Source organism: Cryptomeria japonica, chromosome 3, assembly GCF_030272615.1.
Source record: "Cryptomeria japonica chromosome 3, Sugi_1.0, whole genome shotgun sequence".
Lineage (NCBI taxonomy): Eukaryota > Viridiplantae > Streptophyta > Pinopsida > Cupressales > Cupressaceae > Cryptomeria > Cryptomeria japonica.
Genome location: NC_081407.1, coordinates 279,303,617 through 279,316,494, shown reverse-complemented (window position 1 = coordinate 279,316,494; position 12,878 = coordinate 279,303,617). Strand labels below are relative to the sequence as shown.

General features: G+C 32.7%; 1 protein-coding gene across 1 annotated transcript; it reads right to left on the bottom strand.

Moving 5' to 3' along the window:
* Positions 1–8,269: 8,269 nt before the first annotated feature.
* On the bottom strand, positions 8,270–12,629 carry LOC131874096 (glycine-rich cell wall structural protein 1.0-like). The gene is made up of 4 exons (XM_059217336.1): positions 12,266–12,629; positions 9,174–9,260; positions 8,567–8,905; positions 8,270–8,514 (listed from the first exon to the last, which is right to left on the bottom strand). The coding sequence occupies exons 1-4, from the start codon at positions 12,627–12,629 to the stop codon at positions 8,270–8,272; spliced, it is 1,035 nt and encodes a 344-aa protein (XP_059073319.1).
* Between the last annotated feature and the right edge of the window lie 249 nt (positions 12,630–12,878).

The window sequence follows — 12,878 nt, the reverse complement described above, 5'->3', positions numbered from 1 at the left end:
CTTCTGATACATCATTACTATTATGTAAATAAAAATTTGACAAAAGCTCAAGAGTTCTAAGGATAAAAATATGCCAATGTCTTAACTCATCAGGAAGCCTACCCACAGTCAGTTAATACTTTTGCAGTAAGTATGTGATTAAAAATTTAGGGGGTTTGCACTTGCAGGAAGGCCAACAACTTAGAGCATGTTTCTCATTACAAAAGTAGTCTCACTGATTACATAAGAAATCCATACTAGAATCCGGAAGGAAGAATGAACTGCAATAATAACATCTCCTATGCCTGAATACAATTCTTATTAAGCTCAATATCGGAGGTCTTAAACCTCTTGCATAAACCAAACTCGATCACCTAAGATCGACCAAATCCTCGGCATGAATGATTGTTACATTATTTGCTTGTATACCATGATCTACAATGAGATCATACACATATATATACAAACCCTAGACCTTAAACAATTAGGTCAGCCACCCATGCAATAAAACATATTACATAATTATACAACATGTCAACCTGAGACCAAACAAATATCATCCAACCCATAAGTCATCCCAGAAACACATCGAGAAGTTTTAACAACACGTTACATTAAGTCAATCAATAACCTAGATATTACCGGACCCAATTTAGGTCCACACATGCTAAAGCAATGATCACAATCAGTCAAGGCTCAAACACAATCACCATCAACATCCTGAATCCTTACTAGAAGCCACACCAACACCACTTATACATAATATCAAAAGATCTTCAACAAAACTCTGCCGGTGAAACCCTCACCAGATCCATAAACCAAGCTTACCAGCATATAAGATAGCAGTCAAATCAATACCAACTAGCTGAACATGTATTTGAGTAGCATATCTAAGCCAATTCCATAAGACAAAGCACACTAGAGTATGCGGGATCAACATGATCTTACCAACCAAAAACCAATCATCCTACCAGGACCAAAAGGATACCGGTAAATAGCCAAAACAGCTAGTGTTGATATCAATGATAAAACATAATCAATTCCTCCAAATTGCCAACAATCTCCCTCTTTGGCATTGATGACAACACTAGATGTGAAAAACATCCAAGTGCCAAGAAATGCCAAACAAATCTCCCACACAAGAATATAGCAATGAAGTTCTGAATACTCTCCCTGTAGATGATATCACAGTTAAGTTATGCAAATTTATCCCCCTAATGTATATATCTCCTTAATATTTTCACATGAATATCTCTCCCCCTTTGACATCAATGCCAAAGATTTGACATAAATATTAAAGCAAAATCATAAACCTCTGAATCACAAAACTAACTACTCCCCCTGAGTAGTAGCATCACCACATAAATTCGAAATGAATAATAGATCTGATAATGCATACCAGACTGATGTCAAATAGCATCAATTATTTTTTTGTCAGAGGGGCATAAACCCCTAATCCATCTTTGAGGTACTCAAATGATTCTTTAGGCAAAGATTTAGTGAATTTGTTTGCAATCTATTCTTTAGTGTTAACATAAACCAATCTAACTTCAATTTGATTCCACCTTTTCCTTCAAGAAGTTGTACTTGATAGATATGTGCTTTGTCTTAGAGTGGAATACCAGATTCTTTGATATGTCTATAGCAACAAAGTTATCATAGTGAATAACTACTGGTTCACTGCAATGCACTTTTATGTCCTTTAACATTTTCTTCATCCATAAAACTTGTGTATAGTTAGTAGCAGCAACAACATACTTAGCTTCAGTAGTAGATAAGGAAGTACATGACTATTTCTTGATGATCATTGAAACAAGTTTCTTTCCAAGAAAGAAAGCTCCATCGGAAGTACTTTTCTTATCATCAACATCACCTGCCCAATCTGCATCTATATATGAGCATAAAGTAAAGTTATCATCTTTAGGGTAACACAAACCATATTTAGATGTTCCTTGTAAGTACCTAAAAATCCTTTTCACTGCACTCTCATGATTTTCTCTAGGATCACTTTGATATATTGATGCAATGCAATCTACATTCATTATATCCAGTCTAGTCTAAGTCATATATAACAGACCTCCAATCATAGACTTGTATCTTGTAGGATTTACCGGTGTAGAGTCATCTTTCTTTGGCAATTTCTCACTTGCAACCATTGGAGTACTAACCGGTTTAGAATTTTCTATACCAAATTTCTTCAACAACTCCCTAGCATACTTAGTTTGATAGATGAAAATACCTTTATTAGTTTGAGTAATCTGCAAACCTAAGAAAAAATTTATTTCCCCAATCATAGACATCTCAAATTCATTCTCCACATTGTTAGAGAATTTCATGCACAACTTATCTTCACCTCCAAAAATTATGTCATCAACAAAGACCTCAATAATGAGTATGTCATCACCAGTGACTTTATAATATAGATTACAGTTAGCATTACCTTTAGTGAAACCAATTTTTAAAAGATATTTGTCCAACCTAGCATACCAGGATCTAGGTTCCTATTTCAATCCATATAAGGCTTTCTTTAATCTACAAACCATGTTTTTATCATCTGAAAGTGAAAAACCATTAGGTTGCTCAATATAAACTTCCTCATCAAGATCCCCATTCAAAAAAACACACTTAACATCCATCTGATAAACCTTGTAGTTTTTATGTGCAACATAGGCAAGAAATAATCTTACAACTTCAATCCTAGCCACGGGTGCAAAAGTTTCACCATAATCAGTTCCTTCCTTCTAAGAATATCCTTTACAAACCAATCTAGCTTTACTCCTCACAACCTGTCCAACTTCATTTAATTTATTCCTATAAACCCATTTAGTTCCAATAACATTCTTATTTTTAAATCGAAGAACTAAAATCCATGTGTTATTCTTTTCTATCTGATCTAATTCTTCTTCCATTGCTTTCATCCAACATTCATCTTTACATGATTTAGTTACTGATACCGGTTCAAAGAGAAATTAAACATACCTCATCAGTTGTCAATCTACTTCTTGTCATCACTCCTTTGTTCTTATCCTTAATGACCTAATCTTCTAAATGATTCAACCTGACATACCTAGGAGTCTTCTGATTCTCTGTTCCTCTTCCCTAATCTTCAGTTAATGTTAAATTTTCTGATACAACTAGAGTAACTGGTTCAACATTCTGTTTCAGTAAAGATGTTATCGGTTTAGTTATGATCATCTCCACTATCGGTTCTTGCTCATAATTTCTAATTTGACTTCTATTTTGCTCATCCACTTTAACATTAGTGCTCTCCACAATTCTCTACAATCTTTCGTTATAACATCTATATACTTTTCTTTCATTATAATGACCAAGGAATATTCCTTCATCACATCTAGGATCAAACTTGCCAATGAAATCATCTACCTCGATATAACATTTACTACCAAAGATTCTGAAGAACTTAATTGTAGGTGTATTGCCAAACCATAACTCATAAGGTGTCTTACTGGTTTCTCCTTTGATATGAACTGTTGAATGTATAAATTGTTGTGCTCACTACTTCTCTCCAGTAGATATGAGGTAGATTAGCTTCCATCATCATGGTTCTAGTAGCATCCAAGATAGTTATGTTCTTTCTTTCCACAACTCCATTTTGCTGAGGTGTTCGGGGAGCAGAAAATTGTCTCCTTATGCCATGCTTCTCACAGAAGTTATTAAACTCACTGGATGAGAATTCTCCATCATGATATGACCTTAAGCACTTAATCTTCAATCTTGTCTCAATTTTAACCTTAGCTATAAAGATTTTAAACTTTTCAAAAGCCTCAGATTTCTCCCTTAGAAAAGTAACCCACATCATTCTAGAATAATCATCAATGACTAACATAAAATATCTATCACCTTGAAATTTTTTGATTCTAGCAGGACCACACAAATCAGTATGAGTAATATCAAGAACATCATTAGATTTTTCTTGCATACTCTTAAAAGAGGTTCTGACCTATTTTCCCATTTGACATTCTTTACATACCGGATTATAGGGCTTCACAATCTTAGGTATATCTCTAACTACCTTAGTTGAACTGGTCTTTACCATGCAATCAAATTTCACATGACATAACCTTTTATGCCAAAGCCAACTCTCATCAATTTGTGCAATCAAATATGTCTTCTCACTAGAATTCAAATGAAATATATTACCTTTTGTCTTAGTACTGGTATCAATCTCCAATCTAGATCTATTAATGATCTTGCATTTTCCATCCTTGAATTGTAATTGAAATCCCTTATCCACCAACTGTCATACACTCAAAATATTATGCCTTAAACCTTCAACATAATAAACATTATCAGTATTGTGCTTGCCATACAATGATATAGTTTCTCTTCCTTTGATCATGCATGCTTTGTCATCTCCAAGTCTAACCAGACCACCATCAAATTCTTGCAAAGATAGAAACTTCCTTTTATCTCCAGTCATATGATGTGAACATCCACTGTCTATTACCCATTCATCCTTATCTTCAATTTTAGCAGCTTCAGGTACATTCTCTTCTAGTGTCGGATCATCTTCCTTGATAGCCAGGAACACCCATTCCTTTCCATTGCCAGAACCACTAGTAGAGTCTTTTGTTGGTTCATCATTAGAATCAGTCACACCTTCCTCATCAGCAAAATAACATGATTTATCTTTGTTTCTCCTGTACTTATTCTTGTTCTGATATTCAAGTTTAGGCTTAAAAGATCTTCTAGTTCTTTCTTCAAATCTTGAATTCCTTTCAGGATATCTAGATGCAAAATGACATATCTTATTACATTCAAAACATTTAAAGGGTGATTTTCCTTCATACTTACTTCCTACCGGTCCTTTAGGTACTCTTCTAGAAAATAGGGCTTCAAGTTGCCCAAATTCTTCATCTTCCCTCTTCATATCTTCCGATTTCTTTGCATACAAAGCTTTCCAATATTTCTTGCTGGTTGATGATGTAAATTCATGAAAACCAGGTTCAGACTTCACAGCTCCAGAGGGTCCAAATTCTTCAAGTTCAGAAGAAGATAATTTCCCAACCAAGGTATCCCTATTGACAAAAGTATTCGCCATCAATTATTCTCAATTCATTAATTGAAGTATCCTTCGTCTTATAAGCCGGTGGTAAAGCTCTCAGAACTTTAGAAACTATTTCATCTTCACTTAGAGATCCATCACAACATTGAATTCCCATGACAATTTCATTTACCCTTTCCATAAATGTAGTAATCCTTTCATCTTCTTTCATCTTCAAATTTTCATATGTCACCCAATAACCATCAAGTTTAGCAATCTTAATAGTAGGGTCACCTTCATTTAGAGTCTCTAACTTGTCCCATATAGCCTTTGTTGTTGATTTGTCAGTCAATCCCATTATTTGTTGATCATAAAGTGCATATAAGAGGGCTTCTCTAGCTCTACAATCATTCTCAAGCTCCTTATCCAAGTTTTTCGAAGGAGGATTGCCAGATGCTCGATTAAAAGGGGTTACACCATTCTTAGTGATCTCCTAGATTTCCTTACCAAGACATCTTGGATGAGTCTCCATCCGAATCTTCCATACTCTATAATTTGTTCCATCAAGCCTAGGAATTTCTCTCCAGAAGACAGCTACAGATGAACTAGATGAACTTGAACTGTTAGATGCCATAGGATCTTCCTCAAGTGGTTAAGCTTCTCTAGCGAGGATCAGATCTCTGATCACAATTTTTAGATAGTTCAAATAACCAGAGTGACATAGTTTGGGAGTGGTTCCAAGTTCATTGAGCATCATTTGGAGTATTTTTCATTTTTGGATCTTGTTCTACATCTACTTCCGTGAGATTTTGATTTGTCAAATTTTCTCTCTCTTTATTTCATTATGGAGTCTCTTACTAGTAACATTTTGACACCTAAGTAACTTCTAGAGACACAATATACTCTAAGTTGTATTCCCTCATATCTTTTTAGGAATAGAAAGATACCCTACATACTTGTTTGGCCTAGTTTCTTCCGAAGAGGGTGAATTTTGTTTGACAATCCTAGACCATCATTAACATCTATATCAAACATCAACCATTGTCAAAAAAACTACATATTGAGGGAATTGGGTTGCATGATCTCTCTTCTTCTCTATTGTGGCATGATCTCCTTCATCGGTCGAGGGGTCACCTAAACCTTCTCCTAGGCATCTTAGGGAGAGATTTGTTATAATTTTTCTCATTTTTTGAGGGGCATTATCATTGAATATTTGTACCTAAATGAGTCTAGTTTCCAAGACTCATACCATATCTCCTATTTCTCCTTTAAGTTGCACTTAGGGTGATGTTTGTGTAATTAATTAATTACACTTAATTATATTATATTTTCTTAGGTAAGTTATTTTATTATATAGGTAGAATATGATAATTGAGTACAAGTCATTTTTACTTTCATGGGATGTTTCCTTTATATTTACTTCTCAAACTTAAAAAAATAGTTAAGGAAATCCCTTAGTTTTTTATGTTTGGCATCTTTCTAATCCTAATTAGATTTAAATTTTTTAGAATATACTATAGCTCTTGCATCCATTGAATAATCGATTGTGATATTAGTATAATACAATAAATACCTAAATTTTTACTTCATGATTAGCCATATCCTCATCATATTTGGAATCTCAAGGATATATATTATAGTTTTTTCCTTCCATTGAATAAATAGTTATCATAATAGACATATATTGAATATTTACATTCTTATTTTGTGATTAGCTTAGACATTTGGTCTTGTGCAGAATTATTGATTATGCAACATTCTAACAATATTCAACCGATTAAGAAAATGCCAAATGTTGATCTTAAAGATTCCAAGATTTAACTCCAATTACTTATGATAAATCACAAATTATTGGTAAAAGCATGAAAAATAATTTTTTGGTGTTTTACACCAATACATTGTAGTTATATAACTAGAGATGCATTGTGTTTGGTTCCACCTTTGATTAGTTTGCATATTTAGTTGATTTAAAGATTGTGAAATAATAATTATTTTTTACAAACAAGATAATAGAGTTGTTAGAATATGCTTGCTTTTGAACTTAAGTAACTCAAAATTAAGGCTATAGAAACATAATTTTTGGATTAATGATGTGCTTGACTACATTGTAACTAGTTCATACTAGTCATTTGGTAGTTGAAATTGTAGTTGGAGTGAATATTAGTGGCTATAAGTTGCATAAATAGTGCACTATTATAGTAATAGTGGGTTGTTAATTAGTTATGATTTAAATTTTGTAGTCATCTTTTACGTTAAAGTAATAAAATAATATTAGATAATAATGCACCATTTAATAAATGTGAGCTATTTTTTATAAACACATAATTAAATATATATATTAAACATAATTATATTTAGTCTTTGTCTTTCTCCCAAAAAAAAAAAAAGTTAAAGTCCAATGATGTCATTTTATGGGAGATGATTTTGTAGAAGGCATAATTGATTTTCATATTAAATTACCATATCACTTATAATGACTATATTATTCTTCAGTGTATCCAAGCAATAATACAAAAATTAATAGAGTTGAAATTTGAACTCCAATTTAATGTTTATATAAGACTTATATTATTGATATAATTAAAATTTTATCACAAGAATTTAATTTATAACAATCTCATTTATGGATTATCTATTCCCAATATTAATTTCAACAAATAAATAGATCACATTTTCAAATTTATTAAATAAAATAGTTAATAGTATATTGTAATTTAGTTACTCAAATCTTTAATTCTATATGATGATTGACTAAAAGAAATTACATCTAGTTGACGAAGTAATATTCCTAACTTTCATAGGAACTTACCATCAATTGTCATACAAACATAAATTCAAAGTGATGATGTGTCAAAAAAATGTGTATAAACAAAAAAATAGACAAATTTACAATTTTTAAATTTTTTAAAATTAATACAATTTTAACATATTATAATTTGTAGTTTCTACTCAAACAACTATAATATTGAGAGGAAATATACCATTGAAAGTATTTGAATTTCTTTTGTAAATCTTAAAAACACAAATGTAGTATTTGGATCATGAAACTACAAATACCTGTACCTATAAACTAATTTATAACACTTTGAGATCCTCTTACTAATTACAGGATTTTTAATTAATATTTTAAAATAATAATAACTTCTACTTGATAATAAACTAATTCTATGATTTTATCCTCATTATGATCCAAAACATTGATATGATATATATGGCACAACCAAATCCAAAAACTTTCAAATTTGTTACTTCTACAACACCTAGACCCCACTACCACTCCTCTTATCATGCCCATGAGGACAACCCCCAACTACCCTGTCCACCACCACCTCCTCCACCACCGCCACCATTGTATCCACCACAACCTCCTACACTGCCGCTTCCATCACCACCATGCCCACCACCACCACATCCAACACCACCTCCCACACCACCACGCCACACGGCTGCCACGCCCACCACCACATCCCACACTGCCGCCACCACCACCACATCTACTACCACCTCCAATCCATTACTTCTATGACTACCTAAACCCCACTACGACACAACTTATCATACCCATGAGGACAATCCCCCAACCACCCCGTCCTCCACCACCACCACCACCTCCTCCCCAACCGCCACCACCTCCTCCACGGCCACCACGTCCACGCCCATCTCCCACACCACCGCCTCCATCACCACCTTCCACAGCGCCACCTCGACCACCACCTCCTTCGCCGCCATCTTGGAGACCGCCCCTTTCATCACCACCACCTCTGCCTCTGCCTCTGCCTCGACCTCGTTCTCCACCATCCCATTCTGCACGTCCTCTGCCACCATGATACCTCTCTTCCGCGACCGCGCCCTCAAGCAGGATCGACGCAAATATAAGGTCCATCAGAATATAGCATATTATTTTCCTGCGACATGCCATTTCTAACTCCAAAACATCCACAGACAAACAAGAAGCTTTTCCTACTTATAGCTTTTCTGCACGCCAACGTATCACTTAAATTCTGCAAAGCGAACGTGGCGATCTCTGTTTCACATAAACATAACATGTAAAATGGATACCGGCCATTCTCAGATTTATTAAATGTTTAAGGAAAAAAAAGGATGTATTATATTAAATGTTCAGAACAACTGAACAAAGGATTATTAGTGAAGTGATTTGGACTCGACTTATATATTTGTCATAACTTACCAGGTGTCCGCATTATAATTAATGGACACAAACAAAAGTCGTCGAATTTGATAATTACAGACAATACATTCTCAACAACTTTCACACCTGCAAATTGCAGAATACAGATTTCAAATATTAATAGGTAGAATGTAAAGATCTCCAAGGGGCCCATTAGTACCAATATTTTCTGTGTTAAAAAATAGTAGTTAATATGGCTTGTAGTTCTCAACCACTTATATAAATCTCATTCTAGTTAATAATTAGTCAATTAAGAATAATAATTTTACTCCTCATCTACATTAAAATAGTCATTTTCAATATCGTATTTATGTACTAAAACTTTAAGGAGATATACATCTTCATTTAAGTGGATCAATGAAATCCGGTGAAACATTTTCCATTTAGTATTTTAATTTTTGCTTCTCTATTATAAATTTGAGGTATATACAAATGCAAAAAGAAATTTGCTAGCACTTGTATCGAAATGAAAATGATCAACCTTGTTGCACTTTTGCAACCTTCCATTTTTTGTGAGTTTTGCTGACATGGTATTAAGGAATTATCATGGAATGTGGGATTTGACAACATTCCATTCACAAAATGTAAATGTATTTAATAGTTTTTGGTAAAACTAACATCTAAGATTCCTAGGAGGATCTTATTCAAACTTGTTAAAAATTTCAAATTGATAAGAATCATATTTCTATATCTATTAGCTCTTTTTTTTATTAAATAAAAATATTAAATGAAAATTCCACATGAATTTCAACAAGGATACATTTATGTAATAACAATAGCCCCAAGCGCCATTTAGAATATTAAAAATAAGAATACTTTTATTAAACATCAATATCTACCTATTACTACAAAAATATATTCTATTTTTATTGAAAAACAACAAATAAATATTAAAACCATCTTTAGGCTAGTTACCCATTCATTTGTAGACAAGTCATTTTTATTTGTTTACTTAGGTAAGTTATTTTATTATTTAGATAGGATAATTGAGAACAAGTCATTTATTCTTTCAAGGCATCTTTCCTTTTCCTTTATCTTCTCAAACTTAAAAAATTATATAAGAAAATCCCTTATTTTTTATGATTTGCATCTTTCTCATCCTCGTCGGATTTCAAATTTTGAGAATATATTGTAGCTCTTTTATCCATTGAATAATCAATTATGATATTATTTTAGTACAATAAATATTTAAAATTTTATTTTATGATTAGCCATATCCTCATCAGTTTTGGAGTCTTAAGGTTATATATTATAGTTTTTTTCTTCTAATGAATAAATAGTTATGATATTAGTCTTATATATTGAATATTCACATATTTTTTGATTAGCTATTAGACATTTGATCTTGGGTAGAATTCTTGATTATGGAACATTCTAACAATATTCATCTCATGATAAAAATGCCAAATATTGATTTTGTAGATTACAAGACTTAACTCCAACTACTTATGAGAAATCACAAATTATTAGTAATAATGTTAAAAAAAAAAAATTCTGGTGTTTTACACCAATACATTGTATTTAAATAACTAGAGATGTGTTGTGTTTGGTTCTATCATTAATTAGTTTGCATAATTAGAAGATTTAAAGATTGTGAAATAGTAATTATTTTTGTTAAACAAGATAATAAGGTTGTTAGAATATGCTTCGTTGTGAATTTAAGTAACTCCAAATTAAGGTCATGGAAACAATTCTTTTGGATCACCATGTGCTTGACCATATTGTAAATTGTTCATACTAGTCATTTGAGAGTTGAAATTGTAGTTGGAGTGAATATTACTCTTTACAAGATTGCATAAATGGTGCATTAGTGCAGTAATAGTGAGTCATTAATTATATATGATTTTAAAAAAATTAGTCATTTTTTGCATTAAACTAATATTAGATAATAGTGCACCATTTAATAAATGTGAGTTTATTTTTATAAACATATACTTGAATATATTTAGTACATAATTATATTTTGTCCTAGTCTTTTTTCAAAAAATATTAAAAATCCAATGATGCCATTTTATAGAAGATGGTTTTATAGATGGCGTAATTGATTTTTATATTAAATTGCCATATCACTTGTAATGACTATATTATTCTTCATTGTATTCAAGAAATAATTAACTATGAATATAGTTGAAATTTGAACTTCAATTTAATGTTTGAATAATACTTATATTATTGATATAGTTAAAATGTTATCACAAGAATTTAATTTATAAGAATCACATTTATGGATTAACTATTCCCAATATTAATTTCAGTAAATAAATAGATGACATTTTCAAATTTATTAAATAAGATAATTAATGATATATTGTAAGTTTGTTACTCAAATATTTAATTCTACATGATGATTGACTAAAAGAAATTACATCTAATTGATGGAGTAATATTCCTAACTTTCATAGGAACTTATAATCAATTGTTGAACAAACATTCATTAAAAGTGACGAGGACATGTTAAAAAAGGGTTTTAAACAAAAAAGAAGACAAGCCTTTTTTTTTTTTTTTTTGTTTCTAAATTTATAAATATATTATAATTTTATCATTTTATAATGTGTACTCAAACAACTATAATATTGAGAGGAATGATACCATTGAAAGAATTTGAATTTCTTTTATAAATCATAAAAACACAAATATAATATTTGGATCATGAAACTACAAATACTTGTACCTATAAACAATTTGATGTCAGTTTTAGATCCTCTTACTAATTAAATAGATTTTAATTAATAATTTGAAAAATAATAACTTCTACTTGAGAATAAACTAATTCTAATTCTACCATTTTATTCTTATTATAAATCAAAAACATTGATATAAAAAATGTGTACAATCAAATCCAAAAACTTTCAAATTTCCATTACTTCGACAACTACCTAAACCCAACTACAACTTCCTAGACACCACTACTTCTCTTATCATGCCCACGAAGATAGTCCCCAAACCACCCTGTCCACCAACACATACCATACTGCCACCTACAACACCACCACACCCACCACCACCACTTCCACTGCTACCTTCCACACTGCCACCTCCAATTCATTACTTCAATGACTACCTAGACCCCACTACAACTACACTTATCATACCCATGAGGACAGTCCCCCAACCACCCCGTCTACCACCACCTCCTCCCCAACCGCCACCACCTCCTCCACGCCCACCACCACCTCCCACACTGCCGCCTCCATCACCACCACGCCCACCACCACCTTCCACACCGCTGCCTCGACCACCACCACCACCTCCTCCTCCTCCATTGCCATCTTCCAGACCTCTCCCTCCATCACCGCCTCTGCCTCTGCCTCTACCTCTACCTTGTTCTCCACCGCCCCATTCTGCACTTCCTCTGCCACCATGATACTTCTCTTCTGCCACCGCGCCCTCAAGCAGGACAGACGCAAATATAAGGGCCAACAGAATATAGCATATTATCTTCGAAAGAAATGCCATTTCTCACTCCAAAACATCCACAGACAAACAAGAAGCTTTTCCAACTTATAGTTTTTCTGTACGCCAGCGTATCACTTAAATTCTGCAAAGCAAACGTGGCCATCTCTGCTCCAAATAAACATAACGTGTAAAATGGATACCGGCCACTCAAAGATTTATTAAATGTTTAACGAATAAAAAGGGGTTAATAGATGTTCATAACAACCGAACAAAAGATTATTCGTGAAGTGATTTAGACTGGACATAGAT